This window comes from Equus caballus, chromosome 8, assembly GCF_041296265.1.
Source record: "Equus caballus isolate H_3958 breed thoroughbred chromosome 8, TB-T2T, whole genome shotgun sequence".
In the NCBI taxonomy this organism is placed as follows: domain Eukaryota; kingdom Metazoa; phylum Chordata; class Mammalia; order Perissodactyla; family Equidae; genus Equus; species Equus caballus.
Genome location: NC_091691.1, coordinates 74,083,428 through 74,108,976, shown reverse-complemented (window position 1 = coordinate 74,108,976; position 25,549 = coordinate 74,083,428). Strand labels below are relative to the sequence as shown.

The 25,549-nt window shown below is 50.9% G+C and overlaps 1 protein-coding gene across 2 annotated transcripts in view; it reads left to right on the top strand.

The window, feature by feature from the left end:
- ST8SIA5 (ST8 alpha-N-acetyl-neuraminide alpha-2,8-sialyltransferase 5) overlaps nucleotides 1-25,549 on the top strand; it is a 70,235-nt gene that overhangs the window by 23,554 nt on the left and 21,132 nt on the right. Inside the window, exons 2-3 of one of the 2 annotated variants that reach the window (XM_023647743.2) lie at nucleotides 1,973-2,083; nucleotides 16,956-17,048. In XM_023647743.2, the coding sequence (XP_023503511.1) occupies nucleotides 1,973-2,083; nucleotides 16,956-17,048 (204 nt within the window). The remainder of the gene's footprint in view (nucleotides 1-1,972; nucleotides 2,084-16,955; nucleotides 17,049-25,549) is intronic. The other variant, XM_023647744.2, reaches the window with a different exon arrangement.

Here is a 25,549-nt window from a genome sequence, read left to right as displayed (position 1 = left end):
TTTTTTGTGTGTGTGGAAAAAGTATAGGACTATGGGACAAAAAGGGAGGAGGAAGCAAGGGTCTTGCTGTTTTCTGAATGGACTAAGAAATGGACACATTTGGCTCTGGCTTCAGGCTCTGTCCTGTGAGTTGTGCCTCTTCCTCTCCCGGGCCAGCTCCCCTCTGCCGTGGAGCCTGAGTGTGAGAAGAGAATCAGGGTCACTCAGCAAAGCATCGATCAAGCACCTCATGTGAGCAGCCTTCGGCTAGATGGGCCCTAAGGGGCCTCCTCAGCCCAGTCTGGCTGGAACTCAGGCTCACAGGCCTGGGAGGCGATCTGGACTTCCCAGGAGGGAGGTGGGTGGGCATCGAGGAGCCAGCTCAGCTCATGATCCTCTCAGTCAAGGACTCTAGAGACATGGGCCAGTTCTCCTCACTTGAAAGATGGGAACAGAGAGTTGTGGAGACTTGCCGAAGGTCCCTCAGCTCCTTTGTGGCAGATATGGGTGGGCCAGACAACCATCGCTATCCCGTTCCCTTAGCTTAGAGGCTATTTATTATTAGGGTTTTATTAAAATTTTTTTTTCCTTTCATCTGTCTCTTTTCCCCTGAGTTCCTTTTTATCCCCTGTTTGTTTTATTCTCTGCCTTTCAAGTTAAAGCTTTTCTTACATGTCAGGGGTCTTTAACGGCTCGTTCATATTTAAGGGTAAACCAGTCTCTAGAAGGTTCCTTGGAGCTCTGTGCAATGGGCATTGTCTAACAACAGTGCTTCCGCCCTAAGTGGGGAGATTTTGCTGCCCAGGGGACACCTGGCAGTGTCTGGAGCCATTTTTGATCATCACAGCGGGAGGGTGGGAGATGGCGTGCTACTGGCATCTCGAAGGTAGAGGCCCGGGATGCTGCTCCACATCCCGCAGTGCACGGGACAGCCCCACAACAAACAGTGATCCGGCCCCCAAAGAAACCCTTCCCTAGCCAATCCCGCAGGGCACGATGGGTGGGACCAGCATTCTGAAGCCACGTGCACCCAGGAAGCTGCCTTTCAGGTCATCTCGACTGTTTTCAGTTTAGCGTCTCTGTGTCTATGAGGGCAACCGTGCAGACCTTCTTTGGGTCAGCACCCCAGAGAGCGAACCTCCTGACATCTGTGGGCTGGGCGGTGGTGGGGGGCAGTGCCCAGAATGCTTGGCCTTAAGGATGGGGACCTGGGTGTGTGTGTGTTGGGGGCCTGTCAAACTGCTCCTTATACAAACCTAGAACAATCCTCCTGCTTCCAGCTCCATTTTGCGCTCCTGCCTTCCGTGGTCCCAGGTACCCGCCATTCCTGACCTTTCCTGAGCTGCGCCTGGCAAATAGATTTGCTTCTTACAGGTAGACAGGATTCTACTCTCTCTGGTCTAAGGCAATTACCCATCTGCTTTTCATCTTCCAGAATGTTGTCGCCAGCCCCCTCCTATCCTTCCTCCCCGTGCTCTGCCCTTATTCCTTTGCTGTCATTTCAGTCAGTTTGGGGAGGGAGCGGACATAACCACGTGTGTTGAGTCCATCATCTTAAACCAGGAGGAGGGTCCTTACGTGTGGAAAACTAGATTTCCTTCAAAGCTTTGCATGTGTCTGGGCCTCTGAGGACCACAAAGTGCCGCCGGGCGACGACTCGTCTGTCTGAGTCTTTAAGGCGGGAACTGAGGGATGTGCCACATAGGAGGTAGGAGACCTGGATCTCACCAAGCCTCAGTTTCCCTGGGTGTACAAGTATGACCTCAGCCTGCGGGAAAAGCAAAATGAGGGGGTGGATGTGGATGAGCAGAGAACGTTGTAAAGGGCCCGGTTTATTACCATCATCCTCATGGTTGTATGTCACCTTCGTCTGCACTAAATGCGTGATCGAGGTGGGTGTGTCACTTGGCACAACGATAGAACGTGGCTCTCTGGTGACGGACCGAACCTAGCACGTGAGCGTTGAGTACCGACTGCCTCGTTCTCTTGCCAGAGGCCTCCAGTTTGGTTGGCAGAGTGGCGACCAGCTGGCCAATTGGACGGGGCTCTTTAATGTCACGGACGACCCAGGAGTGCAGAGCGGCAGTGACTCCAGCAGCTCCAGGTACAGACCCCGGCGAATGACCAGGGAGGGAGGAAGCCCATCCTGGGGTGACCCTGCAGCCCTTGCCCCGTGGCTCACTCCCAGAGCTGCCCTCAGGGAAGAAGCAGGCTCCCCATAGTGGCTCAGAACTTACTGCATTTTGGGATCCCACTTATCTCCTTTGACATGAGAGGTGAGGGCTGGGACCCAGCCACAACAAAGTAGGGACTCACTGACCCCTCTCTGTGGGAGGTGGGGGTTGAGGGAGGCAGGGAGTCTGGGTCTCAAGCCTCCATTTGAGGTAGGGGCATTAGCTCCATTCCTACTGTAGGGATTTCGGATCTCAGCCCGCAAGTGTGTGTAGGTGTGGGGGGGGCGGGTAGCATCGGGGGTGGGCGGCATCGGAGGTGGGTGGCATGGGGGGCGGGTGTTGGGCGTGGGCTCCCTGCTCCTCTGCAATCCCACTGCTCAGGCAGCTCCTACTCTGCCCACAGGCAAGTCTTACTTTGGCTGGGAAGAACCGTTTCCAAGAGATTTGACTTTCGTACAATCATGTGGTTGTTTCTTCTTGGTCTGCTATAGTGTTTGGAGCTAAAATCAGTAATTAAGGACACTTTATATGTTCAGGAGTAGGAGTTCAGTAAATATTTGTTGAATGAACGAAAATGGACTATTCTCAGACAAGGACAGTCATTGCTGGGAGGGCATTGTGGGGGACTTTTGGGGCAAGGCAGGATGTTCTGTCTGCTTGGAGCTGGGTGTGGCCAGATGGGTTCCAAAAACTGGTTCCTTAATTTTTGCTTTTCTAAATATGAGCTAACTCTCAGATCTATTTCCTTGGGAAAGAGGCCCAAGTTTTCATTGCTGTTAGTTTTGACACCAAAACATTAAATTGATCCCACAGAGGAGAAGTAAACGTGTTTTTCAGGGTCCACCAATACGTGTGATTTTGTTCAATGCTTTGAAAAAGAAAAGATGTGGCTCCCATGTCAGAAACCCAGACAGGCCTTGGAGTGTTGGGGGAGGCCTCAGGGGTCAGGGTCTTATTCTGGCCTTTTAAAAGCATAGTTCTTTCCATCCATGTGCGGTGGAAACCCTGGCCAGCCGTGTGGCCCCTGGGGTGTCACCCAGGGAGAGTGTGGAGTCCAAATCTGTCTGTTCCATATGTTGAGCCTCCTATGTTGGCCCTTTTGCCAAGTGACCCGCCCACCCAGATGGGGGGTGGTCTAGGTAACTGAGAGGTTTTGGCCAGGAAATGCTAATCAACTAAGCAAGACTGAACAGGCCCCTGGGAGGCCATTTCTGGGCAGGCAACCCTGGCCTGAGACCACTGCACAAGTTCCATTTCTAACTGTTTCTACTGCCAGCAGCTTTTCTCTTTCCTCTCTCTTTCCACAATTTTGTCTCTAATTTCTCTGCCTCTCTCGCCCCACCTCTTCTCTCCCTTTCTTCCTGCCACCCTTTCTTGGTCTACTTTTCTTTCTCTGTCCCCAGTTCTGGCCTCTCTCCTCCACTTCCCTCCCTCCTCCTCCCTCTCTTGTCTCCCTTCCCTTTATTTTCCCTTCCTCTCTCCCTCTCTCAGTGATTCAGGCCAGCCTCCCCTTCCCCCGACAGGTCAGCAGGGGTCCGTCGTGGGCAGAGACACTGCTGGCCTCTGTCAGTTTGGTTTGGGAATTAAGGCAGCCTTTGTTCAACGCCATCACCAGCTGAGTTGATTTCCTTCTGGGGAGCCGCCATTTGACCAAGAACTCCCTTAGTCCCAGAAAAAAAGGTGATGACCACACATCTCACGTTTTTCTGGGACAGTTCGAATTTTAGATCCCAATTTCTGGTTGGCCCCAAAAGTACCCATATACGTGAGGAACCACAATGTGTGTAGTTCCCACATGTGGGAAATAATGGTTAATGTAGTTAGAACTGACCCGTATGTTGGAGATTTTTCACCTCGGCCTTCTTTAGGTGGGACGGCTCCTGGCAGCAGATTTACAGGACTTGGGGGAGGGTGTAACAAGGATGCCACGGAAAGTGCTCTGCAGAGTGAAAGTCACCATCCCAGTGAACACCTCTCTGTGCCTGGAATACGCGACGAGCTTCGGGGTGTTGCTCACCTGCTGGATGATTCAGCATGGGGCATGTTTTGCTATCTATAGTTGTGGGGTGTGTTGGAGTGTGGTACAACCTGTTATCATTTATTGTTAACAGCATTGGAAGGGAAATCAGGAGGGGCCATATATAACCAGAGGATAAAGAGGGGCAATAAAAGCAAATGACTCAAATTGTCTACTCAACCCGGAGCCACAAGGAGAAGGAGCAGGTCCAAATGATAGGTCTGGAAAACTCCAAACAGGACCGCAAAGGAAACCCGGGCCAGACCGTGCTCATAAAGGCTGTGGTCAGGTCTTCTCGTTGGATGTGAGCTGGGGGAAGTCCAGGCCAAGTTGGAAAATGTGTGTGTTACAAAATATGCATGGACATATAGCTTTGTTAATTTCAAGTCTGGGTCTAAAAATGTTGTCCAATAAGCATCCTCAAGGGAACTGCTTTAATGAGCAGATAGGAATAATTTTAAATCAGCTTCTACTTAAGTGGGTGCTTTGAACAAACAGGAAGTGGTAGTAGTGTGGCACGAAGTAGGTGCTCAGTAAATGTTAACTGAATAAAAGAATGAATTAAGCAGGGACATAGTAAAGGCTATTGGTAAGAAAGCAAAGGTCAGTGTCCCTGAATTTCCCCTTAGAGATTTATTCCTTTGGATTAAGCCTTGTCCTCTCTTGGCACTGTCCTTGGAAATTAATCCCCAGAAAGGGGAAACACTTTGGAATCATAAACTCGTTCACAGTTTGGAATGATCACAGAATTCTCTCTTGAGAAGAGCAGGTAGCAGGGTGGTCTGAGAGTTCTGGGTAGAAGAGTGGGAAAAGGGAGACTGAAGAGCGGGGAGGGGGTGGATAAGAAGTAGAGAGAAGGCAGTGGAGGCAGATTATGTACTTCTGTAATAACCGACTGACTGCAAACCCTCCCCACAGAGCCTCGCAGTTCTGGGCAGGGTAGATGGGGAGGGGAGGGAGGGAGAACACTTGTCCTCTGTGGCCAGCTCAGTGCTCGACCCCTCTGGCCTGGCCCAGCCGCCTGCCCGCCCAGTGACCACAGTGGGGCAGTGGGGCTGTGGGGGTCAGCACCACCCTTGGTGGTCTTGATCCTGCGGGTGGGCAGTGCTGCTTTCACGGCCTCACGATGTCCCAGGGAAAGGTACCCCGGTCACAGGGGCTGAGGGCAGCTGAGGCAGGAGTCCCCAGGCACCGACCCTCAGCCTAGCCCTCAGCCACAGCACGAAGGGCTTCACTCAGCTTCTGCCAGCTGGATCCTGCTCCGCGTCCAAGTCCTTGTCCTCCTGCCAGTATCCACCTCCCACCCCACCTCCTCCTTGAAGCTTTCCCTGATAGCCCCTTTAACTCTCTGTTCTGTAGGAAGTGTCTGGCCAAAGCCTCTTTCTGTCTTTACACACAGAGAACTCTCCAACAAGTGCACATAAACCTTTCTGTGGTTTGCTCAGGTATTCCTCAAATCTCAAGCCCTGGGCTGGACCACCCGTGCATGCATCTTCAGGGTCCTCCAGACCCTCTAGCTTCAGACACAGCCCACATGTGGCCTGGCTGGCTGACCTCATTGGCCCCGTGTCTGAGGCTCTGCACAGCCTTGGCCCTCCCAGTCTGGGATGGGATGGCAAGAGGTGGTGTGCAAAGACACTCAGCTATCTAGAGCAGAGCTGGCCCAGGCTGCCACCCACCTGAACTACTTGTTCCTGGGACGGCATTCTCCCTGTGCTGCTGGGCTCCAGGTTGGGGTGCAGGGGACTTTCCGGGTGGGAGGGTGGCAGCAGCCACAGGAGAAAGAGCAAGCCCCTCGCTGATGACACAGGAGCTTCTTGGCTGCACAGAAGAGTGAGCTGAGTGAGCGTGGAGGGCCTGGGCCAGAGCCCTTCTCTCTGGCTGAGATCTGTGTGTGCGTCTAGTGTGCACTGTGCAAGATGGGGTTTGGAATCATCATAGTGCAGAGCTGGAAGGAACTTGACTGAATTCAATTTAGCACTTTATTATGCTGTATTGAATTGTTCCCTAATTGTTTCAAGACAGTGTATAATTAGGTAATAAATCGTGTGATACAGATGGCAAGTGCTTGCAGAGCTCAGTGTAGGAGTCAGAGGCACTTCCGTGGAGGGGCGAGACTTGGCTGGGATCTCGATGCGCGATGCCCATGGCTGAGCGCTCTTGGGGGCTGACTGTGTGCCAGGCACTCTGCTGGGCACCTGACGTGTATTGCTGCATTTAATCCTCACCCTCAAGCCTTGGAGGTGGCTGCTGTCGTTGCCCCCATTATACAGACAAGGACACTGAGTCACCACTTCCAGCTGGTGAGGGGTGGAGCTGGAACACACCCCATTCAGTGTGATTCTGGAGTCCCAGCACGAATGGGCTGTGCTGGACAGAAGGATTCCTGCTGGGCTGTGGACAGATCATCCGGGGTTAGGTTGGGTGTCCTCAGCTTCCCCTCCCACGTCCTCTCGTGCCATCTATTCCTGCCCTCTGCTCCTGGCTGTGAGGCCATAATAACATGGCCATATTGATTTAAGTAGGTAATTAGGTGCATATTCCAGGCAAGATGGTCTCTTCTCTCCCCCTCTCCTATCTCTTGCCCACTTTTTATCTTCTGTGTCCCCCCCTCAGCCCCAGTGTTTAGGGCCTTCCTGATTGTGATCCCTGAGAAAAGCTTCCTTCCACCTGCTCCTGGGGATTCTGCGTTTCCAAGAGGAGCCCGGGGGCAAGGTAACCCCAAGGGCCAGACTTTGCCATGGTGGACGTTGAGGTGTGGTGACAGCTGCTGAGGGCCGGGGTGGCAGTGGGTCTGCACGCCTGCCTTGTGTGTGTGGGCTGGCTTAGCATAAACCTTCTGGTCACTGTTCACTTCTGCAGAAAAGGACAAAAAAAAAAGGGGATGAAGCTCTTGGGCTCCTTCCAGCTGGGAAGAATTTGGAGAGTCAGGTTTGGCAGACTGTTCTGGACCGGGTGCTGGAAAAACAAAACAAAGATGGCATGGCTTCCGCCTTTCCTCCCACGCACCTGACGTGGCCCTCTCGGACAGACGGAGGAGGCTGTCCGTGGGCGGGGTTGTTGGTGCCCTCAGATTCCTCAGATGGCATCGGTCCACGAACTCCCCTGGTCCCTGAGCTTTGAGGCCCTTAGTTGGGTCTGAATTGAGTCTCCTGGGCAAATAACCACTTACATGAACCTTTCTGTGCCTCAGTTTCCTCATCTGTAGAACCCCCACCTTGCTCAGTCACTGGTGGGGTCCTGGAGTGGACCTCCTGGGTAGGAGGCATTCCCTCTCCGGGCCTCGTTTCCAGATCAGACGATCATTGGCACCTGTCAGGGCCTCACCCTTTCCTCACCCGAGGTCAGCTCCCCAGATGGAAAAGAAATGGAGGATGGAAAGAAAAGGGGCCTGGAGTCAGGCTGGGAGGACCAAGCATCCACCTGATAAACAGTTTAGGGGACACCCAGCAGATAAGGCACCTGAGGCTGCCCCCAATTTCCATTCCTTGTAGCCATGCATAGCCCACACCTCCTTCCTGGATGGCTGTGAAGACTGTGCTGGGGCAGTGGACTATGGGGCTCACCGAGCCTCGTAAAGAGACCTCCTCCCCAACAAGGGCCTCCTTGGGCCGTGTATAAACCTTCCCTCCCTCACACTCAACTGGGGCTCCTAGGTTTGCCTTTTGGAGCCTCACAGAACACTTAAGTCTGTTCCTCCTTCCTCCAGCTGTTCCTCACGTGTCAAGGAATCCTCTTCTCTCCCCGCCACCCAGGACAGAGTCTTTACATGCTTGCTGCCTCAGATGTTGCAGGTGCTGTAACAAAGTACCACAGACCCAGAGGCTTACAAACAACAGGCTATTTCTCACAGTTCTGGAGGCTGCAAGTCTGAGATCAGGGTGCCAGCATAGTTCTGGTGACAGCCCGCTTCCAGTTGCAGACTGTCATTGTCTTGCTGTGTCCTCACATTGTGGACGGAGGGTGAGGGAGCTCTCTGGGGTCCTTTTCATAAAGGCACTAATCCCATTCATGAGGACTCCACGCTCATGATCTAATCACTTCCTGAAGGCGCCCCCTCCAGATGCTGTCACATTGGGGGTTAGGATTTCAGCACGTGAATCTGGGGGGGACACAGACATTCAGTCCACTGTGCTCACTCAGCACTCCTTCACGTTGAGATTCCCACAGTCACCGTCTCCAGCATCTCCCACTTCTGGTCTCACCTCAACCCATGCCAGTGGGGCTTCTGCCTTCCCACTCCTTGACTCTGCTCTTGTCAAGGTCACCGAAGACCTCCTAGTTGCTAGATCAGTGTGGCCATCTCCATCCTCCTCTTCCTTGACCTCCTTGACCTTGGACAGTGCTGACCCTCTGTCCTGGAAACCGTCTCTGCTCTCGGCGTCTGCGTCATGGGGCTCTCTGGGTTTTCCTCCCAGCCACAGACCTTCCTCTGCTGACTCCTTCTCCCCTGCCACCATCTGAATGTCAGAGCTGACCACAGGCTCGTCCTCTGCCCTCTTCTCTCCTCTGTGTGCTGTCTCTCCTGGGGACCTCCTCAAGTCCTTTCTCCCTTGACTGGAATGTGTGTCTCTAGCCTGGACCTCTGCACCGGGCTTCATGTGTGTATCTAACTGCCTACCTGTTCTCTCCTCTTGGATGTCTAAAGTCATTGCAAGCTTACCATGGCCCAAGAACCTCCGATTTACACCCAAACCTGTTGGTCTCCTTCATTCTCACCTCCTTAAACGCTCCATGATCCAACTAGTTGTCCAAGCCCAAATCCTAGGAGTTACCATTGATTTCTCTCTTTCTCTTTCACTTTCTAAATCCTAGAATCAGCATGTCCTGCTGCTTCTAGCCCTAACCTATTTCCTGGGTCTGTCTCCTCCCCACCTCCTTTGCTCCCATGTGGTACAATCCACCATCTTTTCACACGGTGATAGTCTCCTGTGTCCGTGTTTCTCTCCCTCTTTACAACCCGTTCTCCCTACAGCAGCCAGAGGGAACTTTTAGATCAGATGCTGTTATCCCCCTGCTTCAATGCTCCGCTGTATTGGGTGGCCCACAGGCCAGCTTGACTTGGCACTGCTCACCTCTCTGACCTCGATCCTCTCACTTCCCACCCCCCCCCCCCCCCGGGCCCATTGGCTGCTGTCCCTGCAGCTCATAGGCTTTTTCTTTCCTCAGAACATTTGCATTTATTCACGGTTCCCTCTGTAGAATGTTCTTCCTGCACATCTGTAGAGGGCTCCATCCCTCTATTCATGCCTTCTGTTCACAGAGGTCTTCCTTGACCCCCCCACCACTCTTCCAGGCACCCTCCATCCCCTGTCCTGCCTTACCTTTTACAGAGCTCATTGCTACTTGGCACTCTGTTGAATTAATATTTTATTTGTCTCCTCTCGTGGAAGGCCATGAGGGTGGAGATTTTGTCTGGCTGGGTCATCACTGTATCCTGGCCTAAAACTGTACCTGGCACAGAGTAGTGGATCAGTAAATCTGTGGTGAATGAAAGAGGAAAACAGCCCTGTGTTGAGGGCACAGCGAGGCAGTGGAGGAGTTGCGCGTGATCCAGTGTCACAGGACTGGGCTGGAGGTGTTCCCCGGGGCTGTGGGCGTGGAGGAAGGAGGGCAGGGATGGCTGTCAAAGGAAGCTGGCCCTTGGGCTGACCTCTGATGAATGAGCAGGTGGTAACTAGGAAGACTCAGCCAGGAAGAGTATTCCAGACAGAGGCTAAGAAGAGCGAATTGGAAAAGAAGACCGACACACATCCCTGGCACAAGGATGGAGGGGAGTCCTCCTAAGGAATTGGAAGTAGCAAGATTGGGTAGGAGATGAAGCAGGAGGAAGCTACTAGGATGCAGCTCTTGGCGTGGGCACCTGGGGGGGGGGTGGCACTCCCCCCAGGAGCAGTAGGGACGACACGAGTGTGGAAGACTGACCGGTGCTCAGACACCTGGAGGCATTCCAGGCTGTTGAACTGAATTTTACAAGGGGAGCTTGGCAGGGCTCCCTGGTCTGGCCCAGAAATAAGGCCACCACATGTGTCCTCTTGCAGGGAATGTAGGGACACTGCATCCGGGGCCATGCAGAACTGCTGTAGGGGAAGGAGGAGTGGATCTCGCATTAGGGTTTGCCCCTGACCCCCCAACCCCCACCCCATGACACTCCAGTGATGTCTACGCTGGGAGCAGATCAATCACAAGACTATCAAGGGAGGCACTGAGAACGTCAGGCTTTTTAGCTTTCAGTTGTGATATCTCCAAACAGCTCTGGGGATTCCTGGGGACAGATGAGGAGACCGTGGCCCAGAGAGGGCTGTGGTCCAGGCAGGGGTCCGAGCCAGATCTCTCGGCCACCGGGGAGGGGCAGTATCTCCCCCCAATGGCTGTGACCTGCTGTTGTTTGCCACCAAGCCCCTCCTGCCTGTCTCCGCACCTCTTTGGGAAGACACTCCAGTCCTTTGAATTGTCAGGCCGCGGTTTTCAGACTCTGATTCCTGTGCCTTTGCTCTCATAGTGTGCTGTCTCGAGGTGGCAGCTGTTCTGGCTCTAGAAATAGCGCTGAGCTCACTGAAGGGCTGGCGGCCTTGGATGGGGGAGGGGCTGCTCAGTGAGAAGCGCTCGCCCTCCTGCCCCCCATGACCAAGGCTTGTCAGAGTCAGGGAGAGGGAGTGTGCTGAAGTGACTAAGAACATGGGTTCCGGGCTCGTACCAGCCTGAGGTTCCCTTTCCGGGGCCAGCATCTACTAGCTGAGTGACTTTGGACAAGTTACTTTACTTCTTGCCATCTGTCTCAGGTATAAAACAGGGACATAATGCCTGCCTCATAGGGCTGTTGAGAGGCTTAAGCAAGACAAAGTTAAAAAGTCTAGTATCAGGCTGCCATATATGGATGTCTAGGGTGGGCACTGACCAAAGATACCCAGCCAAGGGATCAAGAGGGGCTGAAATCCAGCTCACTCTCACTTGATAAGCCATGTACCTCGATGTGGCTTAATTCATCTGGAGAAAAGGTGCTTCTTCCTAATTTGCACAGAGGTGCCATAGCCACACTGGGTTCCTTCCCAGTGTGGAATAAATAAGCCACTCTGTGGTTCTCTGCCCCAGGCTTGACAGGAGCCCAGGCTGAGCTGGGGCAACTCCCTGCTTCTGGGGGCTGGTGAGGCCCTAACAGGCATGCTCCGGCGTGACACAGGGACCTCCCTAGGCTTCTGTTCTCTTGAACACCATCAGCGCCTAGGGAGGAAGGGGTCTGTTAGATAGAAAGCTGAGTGCATGGGTTTCATCTGGTACCAGCCAGTGGCTGCCCCGGGCTCAAAGTGCTGTGTCCCCCAAGGAAGACCATGGGGTCTTCAGGACAACAGGGGAGGCCTCTGTGGGGCAGGCTCGTGGGGGAAAGCCTGGTAGGAATGACAGAGCCTGACTCTCTGCACACCAGCCCCCGGGCATCCTGAAACGTAGTCTCCTCAGCCTGCAGAGCTAGAGCCCAAGTCTGGGTGGGAGGAGGGGAACTGATGTTCAGGACCATCGCGGTCACTTCTGTGTTTGTCTTTTCACTTAGTGGAGGCCGTTACCTGCTGATCAGGCTGCCAGGACTGCCCCGCCCTGCCCTCCATAGTCCCTGACGGCACAGAGACAGCAGGCGGGATGGGTGCAGCCTGGCGCCAGCATCAGACCCCGCTGCCGGAAGTCAAGTGGCATCTGAGATGAGCCGGGCTTCTGATCTGACCGGCTGAAACTATTTATACCTGTGAGATGCCTGAACGTGAAGCCAAGGTCCCTTCCCCTTTGAGCTGGGTAGAGATAATCTTTCCAGAATTGAAAGAAGAGACAGTGGCTAACTCACCTTGAAAAGCTCACAGAATTAAGGAGGTTGGAGAAATTGCTTCTGGCAATCTTCTAGCAGGTTAAAGGGAAGCTTGAGCTATTTAGAGAGAGATCTGTGACTTAAAATAAAAGAGCATTTATTAGTGATTTCCAATAGTAAAGGAATCATGACTCTATCACAGAAAACTTATAAAAATACAGAAAAGTGTTTTTAAAATCATAATCCCATTACTCAGAGAATTGCACTATGAATGTTTCGTCACAGTCTTTCTCATTTTCCGTGCATCCATGTACGTATATATAATTTTGGGGGGGATCAGTTTTGTAACTTGCATTTTCCGCTCAACGTTATCTTGTGAGCATTTTCCCATGTCATTACGCACAAAAACTTAAGCATCATTTTTGATGTCTGCATAATGGTCTATATCCAGACCAAGCAGGGATTTCCATGGCTTCTTCTAGGCTGCGGTCCTTGGGCATCCTGTCAGAAGCAGAATCTAGAGGTGACCCAGTGTGGCAGTGCTTCTTGCAATCTTATTTCCTCAAGTCAGTCATCTCTAGAGACCTACATGGAGAGTACAGCCCAAAAAAGCAAAGCCCAAGTAGGAAGGGAGAAGGAAGCAAGGGCTACGAGCTCCGTTTTCAGATGGGAAAACTGAAGCTTTCGACCTAGGCATGGAGCAGTTTTGATGACTTGACTGAAGTACCATGTGGAGTGTTTTCAGGGTGCCTGGGATTTCTTATAATCAGGTATAGTAAGAGACACAGACGTGGAAATGCCTGTCCTGAAGGAAGGACTTTTCATTCTCCCAGATCCCTAGAGACAGGAGGCACACCGTGTTCTTTAGGGCCACATGGGGAAGCACCAGAGTTGGTCAGGAGGTGGAGGGAGCAAAGGAGAAAGGTGGGCAAGAGCCTTTATTGCGGTTTCTGTGGAAGGAATGGGTGTGGCAGGTGAACAGGCTTAGGTGTGGCTCGTTTGAATAATTTCAGTGGACTCTGGGGCATGGGAACTGTCCCTAGTTTTCTTGCTCTTGGCCCTAGGGTGATTAGGGATGGGGAGAGTGGCCCTGAGTGTGAGAGGAGGTGGTGGTGGTGGAATGTAAGCTCTGGATTGGTTGGTTTGCGTATGAAGGGTGTGCTCGCAGGCCAGTGAGTCATTTACCATCTCTGGAATGGGCCAGCCCTGGGAGGGGCCGTCTCTCCAGGGTCAGCAAGGCCCCAGATGTCAAAGCGTCAGAAACACACAGTTAATCCACGGAGCTGCAGCAGAGATACGTGATCAAGGACATCCCCACATCCGAGCAGAACTCAGCGTGGGCTTTATCACATTGTGGCAGGGGAGAGGTTTACTAATAGTAGCAGAAGGAGGATGCCAGCCGATCCAGATGGTGGAGAAACTTCCTGAGTTATTCATCGCTGACTCAGCTCTGCCAGCAACCAGCTGAGGGACCGTAAGCAAGTCTCTGACTCCCTGGGCATCTGCTGGCAGCTCTTGCCCTTTGATGACAGGAGAAAGGGGAAAAAAGGGAATGAACGTTTCTTGGGCACTTTCTGTGTGCCAGGCACTGGGCTAGTGCTTTCCCCGAAATTCTCATCAATATCTTGTCTCAGCCCTGTCTCACATGGACTACATTTTTAATGCTGATTTTACAGATGAGGAAACTAAAGCTCAGAAAAATCATGGGCCTAAGGTGGCTAATGAGGGGCAGAGAAGGGATGTCAACCCAGTTCTGGAAGCCTCTCTACCTGATGGCCACCAAACACACAGCACAGGGCCATCTGGAATCGCTGTCCTGCCTAGTAGGGTATATGAGGGATGCTGGGGATTCAGGAGAAAGGCAGACCGAGTGGAGGCTGGCGGAGGTAAGGCAGGGACAGCCTTGCAGAGGCAGTGGAGGGCTGGCTGATCGAAGGGAGGTGCTGCTTGGTTTTAACTTCCTTTGAGAGTTTCTTCCTTCTGTTTGCTGTGGATCATTAATTCATGGTGTCCTTCTGGCTTGGGTAGTGAGTGGGAAGCCCTGAGGGAAGCTTGGGATTGTATTTTAGTGCTGGGTGGGCCTTTAGATGTCACCTAGTTCAAACAGATTGTTTCAAGGAGGAGACAGAAGGGGCCCAGAGAGGGGAAGTGATTTACCCAAAGTCACACAGCTGGTTTAGAGGCACATCTGAGGTGTGTCTGCTAGTCTCCCCACTCCCTGAGAACTCTAGGATAAGGCTTCTCCTAATTCTCTCTGGCAGCATTTGAATCTGGAGCTTTTCTTGGTTGCAGCCTGAGGTCATGGCTTCAGATGACCCAGTGGATTCCAAAGGGCTTAAATTCTGGTTGCAAAAGATGATCTCTGTGATAAGACACCAGACCTCACTCACTGTTGTGTGACTGGAAAACGACATGAGTTAGAGCCAAGCTCGTGGGGTTTTTGGGGGGCCCCAGGGTGACCCTTGTTCCTAGCTGCAGATAAAAGAATCCACTTTAGCTAGTTAAAGCAGAAGGGGATTTATTAAAGGTACCGCTAGCTCAGAATCTTTCGGAAAGTTGAAGAAAGACCCTAGGCTGAGCTTCCAGGAACACCTCCCCCATCTGCCTTGTGAAGTGAGGTCACTGTGAACACTTCTGCCTCTGATATCATCAGGAAGGTGCTGCCACCACTGCAGTTTCCAAGAGCCATGCCACCTCTGCCACATTCTGCACCAGCAAAACAATGCCTTAAGCCTTGTCATTCTTCTTCTGTAACACAGCTCTGAATCAAAGTCGCATGCAAATGCTTCTGACTGGTTCAACCTAAGTTGCATCCAGAACCCTAGCTGCAAGGGAGTCTGGGAAATGTAGGTTTTAGCTTCCCAGCTTCTGTGGAAGAGAAGGTACAGATAGAACAAAGGGAGAGTGGCTGTGTTTGAGATACTCACAGTTTAGAAGGGGAGACAGGTATATAAACAGACTGTTATAATGCAATATTATTTGCTCTAATTAAGACCTAGTGTACAGAGGGACTCTTGAGGTTGGGGTCAGAGAAGACTTCCCAGAAGTGAAGGCATTTGAGCTAGGTACTGAAGGATCAAATAGGAGTTTGCCAGGTGAAAAAGACAGAGAAAGGCGTTCCAAAGCACAAGGGGAATAGGGAAAAAGGTGACAGTGATATTTTGGGGATCTTCAATGCCTAGTTCTCATTAACTCCATTTCAATTCTTTTGTGACACAAGAACAAGGAGCCAACTTATTTTGTAAATAGGAGCCAACTTGTATAAAATGTTTTAATATTTTGAAATATTATTTCAAATTACCTAAATATATAATTACAATACTTTAAAGATTAGCTATTATGTTATGTTAAAATTATTAAGAATAAATATTTATAAATAAAATATTTTAAAAAGTATTAAACATGAAATTTAAAAGTTTATTTAAAATACAAATATTTTAACAGCAGCCAATTTATTGGGTAAAATGTCTTTGTGTTTCTAAAGCAGCACATACTTGAGTTTGTACACGAAGGCAGGCATGTGAGAATTCACGGGAAGGGGCTGCTACCGCATTGGGGGAAGGTTTCTGGGAAATGCTTGAGGAATGACTTTATTTTGAATCCTTGGTCATGACTCGCAGGGTGCCACTCCCCCTTCAGATTCTCCAGGGCTATCTGTCGCGAGGCCAATGACCCCAAGTTTGGGGTGGTTTGACTCTGCAGGCTTCTTGATTCTCTGGTGTTGAGGCTGTCGTGGGATCCAACCCTCCCAGCTTCGTGTGCCCCAGGCTCTTTCGAACAAGCTCCAGAAAATGAGGCTGTGAGGAGAGGGTGCCCCTGGCTCCTGCCCTGGGAAGCCCCCCGCTGCCTCTGTGCCCAAGCCCAGCCGTGAACTGCTGTGTTTTATGTCTGAGGGAGCCCTCCACCCACCCTCCCAGTCAGGCGGATGCTCCTCCTTCCCCGGGCTGGTACGAACTGTCAGATGTGGCTGTGGGAGGCCAGCTGTTCTTGTAAGTGAGTGGACAAGAGCAGCCTTGAGTCAATGTGCAGGTTCACGTCCCAGTTCTGCCACCTACCATCTGTATGGCTCTGGGCAAGTGAGTTAACTCCCGGACCTGTTCTGGTGCCGATGACGATCACTTTCCTTGTAGGCTGGTTATAAAGATTAAAAGTGAAGGCATCCACGTCAAGTGCTTCGCCCGTGGTGAGGGCTCAGCAAGCGTTGGCTGAAATTGGTATTGTTATTCTGCATGGAGCTGCAGAAGTGACCCTGAAGTGGGAAAGGGCTTGGGCTCCTCTGCAGCGGGACCTGGACCGAGCTGGCCCTGCCCTACACTGACAGTGTGACCTGGAGCTCCATCAGTTTAGCCTGAGTTTTCTCAGCTGCCAAATGGGGCAAAGGAAATGTCAGTCTCACCTAGTCACAGCGCGAGCATGAGGATCCGGGGAGCTAATGGAAATGGAAATGCTTGTACAGAAGGAGAAGCGGTAGACATCTCAGCTATGCTTGTGGCTGTCACTGTGTGATGCTTTCCCAAGAGGAGGAGATAGGAGGAGATGGGCAGGAGAGGGCAGGACCGGCTGAAGGCAGCCGCCCCACTGCCCGACTCCCAGGGCGGCCGCCTCGGTGACTCTGATCATGGGAGGAGCGAGAGCCGGAACGTGCACGGGGCGGGGGGGGGGGGGGGTGGGGGCGGGGGGGGTCCTCCTTCCCTCTCCTTCGCGGCCGCCAACTTGGAACCAGACCTCTTCTGAATGTCATGATTTGCTGAAATGGTTCACACCCCGTAAAGGCTTACACTCCCAGGGTAGTGGGGTGCTGTGGGTAAGTGGCCCCCAGTGATGGAGCCAGAGGGCCACAGCGGTCCCAGAGCCCCCACCAGCTCATCTGCTGGGGTAGGGCTGGTTTGCTCTATTAACTTGACCAGAACAGATCCTCCAAAGGGCCCCAGCAGGCTCCCGAAAGTCCGGCCAGCTTCTCTGCCTAGTAACCTCTGTCCCTGTTGATTCCCAGGTACTTTGATTTTTACGAGGGCCCCTTTGAATACAACTCCACAAGATGCCTGGAGCTGAGGCACGAAATCCTGGAAGTGAAGGTGCTGTCCATGTGAGTGTGGCTGGGGTGGGTGCTGGGGGCTGGGTGCACAGTGGTGCATGTCCTCTTGGGCAGGGCGGGGACCCGGTGGGGCAGGGCAGAAGGAAACGGAAAGCGTGGTGGATCCCGATAGAGCAAGAATTAGGTCTGCTTCCCCCGGGGCCCTGGCATTTGGAAAGCCCTGGAGGGCCGGAGCAGGATGATTGTGCGTGTTTTATGAAAAAGGGCCAGATTTGCAAGGTCCCCTCTGCTGACTGGGCATTTCAGCCCCCAGCTCAATTACCAGTCTCTGCGATAGTCATCACTGGGTTCCTCTTGTACAGAAATCCAAGAGGGCACAGGAGCATCTCACCTGAAATTTAGTACTTCAGCTGAGGGTTAAGCACTATCCTCTTGCTATGCGCTTTTAAAAATGTTATTCATTAAAAATTTGTAAATTTTTAATAAAATTTGTAAATTATTTAAATGATACAACATTCAAGTGGTACAAAAAAGTGTACAGTGAAAATTCCCCTCCCACAGCCCCCCACTTCTCCTCAGAGGCAGCTGATCTATCCTCGTGCATCCTTCCAGAGACTCCATGCGTAAGCCAGCACCCTTGTATGGCTATTCCTTACTTTTTTTTTTTTTTTTTTTTTTTTTTTGCTGAGGAAGATTCGCCCTGAGCTAACGTCAGTTGCCAATCCTCCTCTTTTTTTGCTTAAGGAAAATTAGCCCTGAGCTAACATCTATGCCAGTCTTCCTCTATTTTGTATGTGGATTGCTGCCACAGCGTGGCTGATGGGTGTAGGTCTACACCCGGGATCTGAACCCGCGAATGTGGGCCCAGCAAAGCAGAGCACAAGAACTTAACCACTATGCCCTGGGGCTGGCCCCACTTTTTTTTTTTTTTTTTTTGCACAAACAGCACTGTGCTCACCCCTCCCCACTCAGCATCATATCACCTATGGCTCTTTTACAGTCTGTGGGAGGAAGAGTGCATTACGTGCTGTGTGTGCGCCTACCCCAGCTTTCCCTCCCTCACAGGACTGGCAGGAATTCAGGAAACCCATTCAGAGGAATTTGTGTTGTATTAATCATGACAAAACGTGTGTTTATTTGAAAACAGTTATATCTAGATGTGGAAGAAATAGAGCTTATTCAGGGTCGGGCCGTTTTGGGTGCTCACGTGGGTCCATGGGCCCCTGACATGATCCTGGGACCACTGTCCACGGCCCACAGGCAGGAGCCGTTGCTCCTTTAGACATTTGACATGATTTCCAGGTAGTGTGGGCCTTGGAGTCAGGCAGACCTGGGATCCGCAGCTGACTCTGGGCTTTACCAGCTCTGTATCTTTGTTCTAATTACTTAACCTCTCTGAGCCTTTCCTTTTTTATAAAAATGGGGGCACTATTACCTAGCTTTTAAGTGTTGCCATAAAGACTAGCTCCAATAGCGTATGTGAAAGCGGATAGCCCACCAGTCTACATCCATACCAGCACGCACAACAGGTGCTCAATAAATACTGATATGCCTCCCTCCCCTCCTTCCTTCTCTGTTCTTTCCTTTCTGGAACCAGCAGCGGCAGTTTTGCTGGGCTGTCATTCAGATCTGTAAGCTTAGCAGCTGCAGGACAGCCCTAAGGATAAGACCTATGTCCAGCTAGGGTTAGCTGCGTTGTTTGGGGTCCCTGTCCTGACCCAGGGTCTCTGTACATTGTCTGGAGATAAACACGTGGGACAGTGCACCCTCCCGCCAACCCCGCCCAACCCTGGCTGAGCACACACCGTCGTTCAGCCCTCGTGGAGCTTACAGCCCAGCGCGGGAGGCGGACAGTAATAACCAGTCACCCTGTGGAGACAAGGGGATGACAGGGACCTTCGCGAGGGCTGGGGTGGGGAGGGGTTGTCAGGCACGGCTCCTCTGAGGAAGGGATGCTGGAGCTCCATCAGAAGGGCCGTAGGAGTTAACTAGGCTAGGAGGATCCCAGACTGAGGGAACAGTTTGTGCAAAGGCCCTGAGCCAGGGGGGAGCCTGCTGTGTCCAGGCTCTGAGGGCCAGGGCAGCTTGAATGCCAGCGTGAAGAGGGACACAGAAGCCATGTTGCTAGAGGGACAGCCAAGGGCCAGACCTGGTGGGCTTGCAGTGCAGACAGGCCTTAGATTTTATCTTTATCTGAGGGCACTGGGGACCTGTGGGTGGGCTGTAAGCAGGTGGTGGTGGGAGGGTGTGACGTGACAGGAGTTTCATACACTCCGCTGAGGAGTTATGACTTAGTGATGAAGATGGCCACCTGGACCTCAGGCAGGAGCCAGATTCATAAGCTCATAAGCAGAGAGCCTTGATCTTTTCTCAGGATTCAAAGATCTCAGGCCCTTACATGTGTCACTGTGGAAAGCCGGAGCATGCTCGTTGAGCATATACCTTAGAGTTTTTTAAATTATAAAATGCACATAGCTTCTCCATGGTTACTTCTAGGTCTAGACAGGAAGATCTGAGCGATGCCATAAACGAGGCATCCTTCTTTGTACCTGCCCATACCTCCACGCACGTGTTTTCTGTATGTCAGTGTTAGTCCCTGTGCTAGTTTGCTAGGGCTGCCATGACAGAGGACCACAGACTGGGGACTTACACAACAGAACTTTATTTTCTCAGAGTTCCAGAGGCTGGCAGTCTGAGATGAAGGAGCCGGCAGCTTGGTGTCTCCTGAGGCCTCTCTCCTTGCCTTGCAGACGGCTGCCTTCTCCATCTGCCTTCACGCGGACTTCCTTCTGCACCTGTCTGTGTCCTAATTTCCTCTTGTTATAAGGATATCAGTCATATTGGATTAGAGCCCTTCTAAGGATGTCATTTTATCTTGACTACCTCCTTAAAGACCTGCTCTCCAAATACAGTCACCTTCTGAGATATTGGGGGTTAGGACTTCAACCTATGAATGTTGAGGGACACACAGTTCAGCCCGTAATAGTCCCTATCACAGCTTCCATTTAGGGATGAAGTTAGAAATTACCTGGGCCCTAATCACAAACATTGTGGGGTGGGATGGAGAACCTCATATTTCCCCACGATCTGTGCCCACCCTTTGTCCCTTGTCCCACTCGTGTTGGTGGCATTTGGTCATCTGCATGTTTGTCTTTAGTTCTCATCTCTGCCTTTCAGGCAGGCCCTCTGGCTCCTGAGCTGAGTAACCATTCCTGCTGGTGACTTCTGGGCCTTGCACCACCCTGTCTCTTCCTTGGCACTGGCCCTCCCTGTGGTCCCCAGGCCATGGGAGTCTGGGCAGTGGTGATGGGGGTCTGAGAGGAGAGGAAAAGCTGGACCTGCTTACGGGGCATCGGCATGTGAGCCTAGTGGGTCATCGGGAGTGGCGAGCCCAGTGCCTTTTTTGTGAGTCCTAAAGCTGAGGGTCATTCGGTCCTCCAGGGCTGAAATCAGAGAGCCCAGAGGCCGGCCTCTGATCTGAGTGGTTCTGACACCACCTGGGCATCTGTGGACTTTGCTGTGCTCCGGCCCAGAGCTGTGAGCAGTGCTCATGCTGGAGACTCTGAGTCATCAGGAAAAGGTTAAATCCCCATCTGTGAATGGAGGGGGCTGGACGGATGTGCCCCAAGGCCCTTCAGGCTCACGGATGTCAGCTGGCATTCTGTCTGAGGACACAGGGAGGTGTGTTATTCATCTGGGAATGATTCTGATCCAAAATGCTCAAATCAATGGTAAAGATCGGTTGGGCAGAAAATGCCCACATGGAAAAAGCCTTGTTCTCTGACAATGTCAGATATATGAGGAATTACTCTATGATGATTTATTATGAAAACGCATTGTCACTAATGCTTAATAAATTTATTTATGCTTAATTTTAATCATTCTAGAGCCTCTATTTTTAAACCACTTGCTACCTGTGCTCACACCCGGGGCCTCTCCTGCCATCCCTTCCCCATCTTTCTGGGGCAGAGAACCATGCACCGAGCCTGGCATTGAGACTAGGAGAGAGGCTGGGCACCAGGCCGGCTGGGCTGTGCTCACCAGGCTGGGAGGCCCCTTCATTCCCGGGTATCTCTGAGTCCCAGAGTCTCACCCTGCACAGTTTCAGGATGCTTTTGTTAAATGGATGAATGGATGGAGGAAGTGGATGAGACCTGGGTGGAAACAGGAGGCCACGGAAGAAAAAGGAGAAAGAAGAAGGGTAATTTGTTACCATCTCTTGCACATGGCTAGAAAAATCAAGTAGACCACAAAAGCTTATGATATAGTCAAACACCACATAACGACGTTTCAGTCAACGGTGGACGGCACGTACCAAGGTGGTCGTATAAGATAAGTACCATAGAGCCTAGTGTGTAGTAGGCTATAGCATCTAGGTTTGTGTAAGTGCACACTATGATGTTCGCACAGCGATGAAATCGCTTAACAACGCATTTCTCAGAACGTATCCCTGACATTAATAAAAAGCAGTAGTCACCTGCCCACACCGTCTTCCCCAGCCCTGCTCCTTTCAACTACTAGCTGTTTCCTCTGGTGAGTACCTCCATACATCTCAGTAGCACACACATGCTGCTGTTTCTAGACTTCCCGCTTTCACACAGTGTTCACCGACATTCTGCTTTTGCAAGTGAGGATTCAACTCCCTCCACCACAGCCATCCCCCTCCCTACTTTTCCCGGTTGAGGGGTATTGCTATTTTCAGTGGCTATATCTATAGATTGCCTGAGTAACCTATTTCTTGTTCTGCCAAATATAGGCAGTATCTCTTGACCCTGTGGTTTGTAAGATGAGGCTATTAAAATTACTCTGACCTTTTAGTTCCAGCTTCTGGCTTCAGTGATCCATGAGTTTACTTTTAAAACGTCAAGGCTGATAACATTTGCATTCTATTTGTAAGCATAACAAGTCTCTCTTGGGTTTTCTCTATAGGTTACTCTAAAATTTGAAGATCAGAAAATAATGATTCCATCTCCTTTCTTGTAATTTTTTTTTTCTGGAGCTTCTAGACATCTTTTTCTCATTGAACTTTGTCTCTATGATGTCCTATTTTTTTTCCTGCGTCCTCATCGACCAGGCATTTCCCCCACGAGTTTCCCGTCATCCTCTTGCTCCAACCTCGGTGGGTCGCATGCCGTTGTCCTGGCCCTCCTTCTCTGCTCCTTAAGTCAGATTCACCTTTGCTAGAACCCATAGCTGCTTCTTTTTTGGTTTACTCCTTCATTTTGCTTCCACCTATCTTCAAGTAAATTCGCCCAAGATGATGGGTGGGAGATAAGATTTTGAGTCCTTCTGTGTCTAAATGACTTAATTCTTCCCTTATACTTCTTTGTTGGTTTGGTGGGGTTGGTATTTTAAGTGAAAATCATTTTCCCCTGGAATGCTGAATACCTTCTGCATCATCTTCTAGCGTCCAGGGCTATACGAGCAGGATTCTACTTGTTCCTTAGATGTGACCTGTTTTTGTCTTTCTGCAGTCTTTTCGGATCATGACAGTTCTGAAATGTCCCACTGGTGTGCCTCAGGAGAGACACCCCTTGGGACCTCTCAATCTGGGGCTCATGTTCAAAGTCTTGAACTCACTCTTGCATTTCTTTATACTTCCTCCTCTCCATTTTTCTCAACTTCTCTTTCTAGTACATTTAAGAGTTGTGTACTGGATCTGCTGGATCGCTCCTCTAGCACTCATATCTTTTAGTCTCATCTTTTCTCTCTCTTTGTCCTTTGCTTCTACTCTTTGAGAAAATTCCTTGACTTTATCTTCCAGCTCCTCATGAACTTCCCCCCTGCCCCCAGAGCTCTTTCTTTGTTCTCAGAGCAGTCTCTTCTTATTTTAAGGATGTCATGGCTTCTTGACTATCTCTGGGGTCACTAAGTAGAATATTTTCAAGTTCTATTTTGTTCCTCCAATAGTTTTCTCTGTGGTCATTTTGTCTGATGGTTTATCCTGGTTTGTTTCCTTCAGGTTGGCCGGGTGACCCTTGATTATCTATTCTATCTATTTAAATTTAAACAATACAAAGCTGATAGAAACTCTCTGCCTGCAGGCCTTCCTTGAGGGTGGTTGTTCAACATGCTGCTGGCCCTTTTTCTGCTAGAATGCCCAGATCTTTTCTCTGGGGATGATAATTCTTTTAGGCAGGAAAAACTGAAGGTCTCACTCAATCCTCCTTCTCCCTCTGCTGGACGTTAAATATTTGGCTGCTTATATATTTGGCTCAAGGGGTGGGCTTGACCCTTCTGGATATGGACTTGAAACTGATCCTCATTTTCAGCACCATGTCCCTTCCCCACCCTCCACCCCCCTTTAACATTTTCCATGCAGATCGGCTCTGTCTCTGGGCCGTGTCATCCCTCCTTCTGTCACTCCCCCTCCTTCCACACACTTGTTGAAATCTCTTTTCCACTGAGACCCCCCACCCCCATCATTCTCTTCAGCTGGTAGGTTTATACCTCTTTTATTCCTCTTCTGGAATGTTAGTGGTGTCTTGGGAGAAAGGAGATAAGTGCCTGGGGTCAACCCTTCATCTTTAAAGATGATCTCTGCATTTGTAGAGCTATTTATAAAATGTAAAATATTTTTACACATACTATCTCGTTGGATCTTTCTGACAACCTTTGGGATTGGCAGGCAGAGTTTATTGTATCCATCTTACAGATAAAGCAGCAGATCTCAGAGAGATTAAATGACTTGTTCAAGGTCACATTGCAAGTTGGGGCTGGAGCCAGGATTCAACGCTGGGTGTCCAGGCCCCGAACTTGGTCCAGTGTGTGACCCAGACACTGGTAACAGTTGAACTTGGGGCCCGGCCTGCAGTGTTACCAGGGCTGTGTTTCCAGGAGGTGTTTGAGCATTGGCCATGTGGGGTGCTGCTCCAGGGGCCTGTGGGTTGCAGGGAACAGAGGAGGGAAGGGGTGGGTTAGCTGGGCGCTGCTGTGGAACGCCACCTCTCCTCCCATGTGACGGGAGCTCGAGAGGTGAGAGCTGCTGTGGGAGGTTTGGGAAAGCCAGGAGGAAGGGTGAGGATGAGAGGAGGGCTCCTTCCAGCTCTTTAAAGCTGCCAAGCAGGTCCCATAGTTAGGAGGTGTCTGAACTGGGTCTAAGGCCCAAGTTCCCCTCTGCTTCCAAAATCTATGTACTTAGTCGCTGTCCTGTATGACTCTTCCTGCAATCAGCCCTCCCACACCAGTCCTGTGTTCCCTCCAGAGGTGAGGCTTGCCCTGTATGGGAACAACTATTTTCCCCTCCAATTAAACACAGGGACTCAGCTCTGCAGAATGAACCTAGTTTTTACCTTACAGTTAAGTGAGTATTTACCTTTTTTTTGGAAGCAGGGAGGCCTTTGGGAAGTTGATGAAAACTTCAGATTCTCCCCAAGATGTGCACATGGGTGGATAGACTTGAGATTTTTCCTGTAATTCTGAGAGTCATGGGTTCCCTTAAGCCCTTCAGTGGATCCAGAGTAAGAACCATTGTTATAATAGTTTTTGATAACGCTCAGCTCCTGGGGGCTGGTCACTTCCCCATTCATGACCTTCTTTAAAGGGCTGCTCTCTGCCCCAGCACCCAAGACCAGCCAGCTTCTGAACTGGTCCACAGCTAGGTGACCCTACACAGTTACAGAATGCTAGGCCCTGGGGTGGGGACTGTGGGTGGTCAAGAGAGAGAAGTCATGGCTGTCCTTTAAGGAAATTCTGATCTGTCCAGCATTTCCCTGTGTTTCCGAGGAACCCCAGTCTGATGAACTATTCAATGGAGAAAGGGTTCCATGATCCAATACCTTTGGGAAATGACGCATATGATATCCTTTCTTGGAAATTCACAATATTTGAGAATATACTAAAGGATCTGAGAAATTCTGCAGTAAAGAAAAACACTTAACTTTATTAAACCCAGCTTTCTCCAAATATATGTGACTGTGAGTTCTCCCTTTTTCAAAAGAAAATTTGGTTAAACTATATGAAATTGTCATTTTAGCAGCAGAGAAGGGTGTGCCCTTGCAATGAGCCCGTTAGGGAAGTGATCTCACGCCCTTTATAGACAGATGCTCCTGGGAGAACTGTGCAGGCCCTGGGCGGTGGGCGTGCGAGGAAGAATGTTTTAAAGTGTACCCGGGATTTGTTTTAATCAGATATGTGAGACACACAGACACAGAAATGATATCAAGAAGGAAGAAGTTCTTATACTCACAGATCCCTAGAGACAGGAGGCATGGCAGGCCAGGCAGGGCCACATGGGGAAGCACCAGGGATGGCCAGGAGGAGAAAAAAGCACAGGCGAGAGCCTTCTATTATGGTTTTTGTGGGAAGGAATGGGAAAAGCAGGGCAGACAGGCTTAGGATTGGTTGGGATGAATAATTTTGGAGGGCTCTGGGACATAGGGACTGCCCCTAGTTGTGTGATGATGAGGGCAGGGGCTAGTGGCTCAGTTGTTAAAGGAGGTTGAGAGCATGGCCTCTGAATTGTTTGGCTTGCCTGTGAAAGGTGTGCTTGCAGAAGAGTTGTTTGCTATCTCTAGGAATTAGCAAGGCCCCAGGTGTGAGAGCATCAAGAA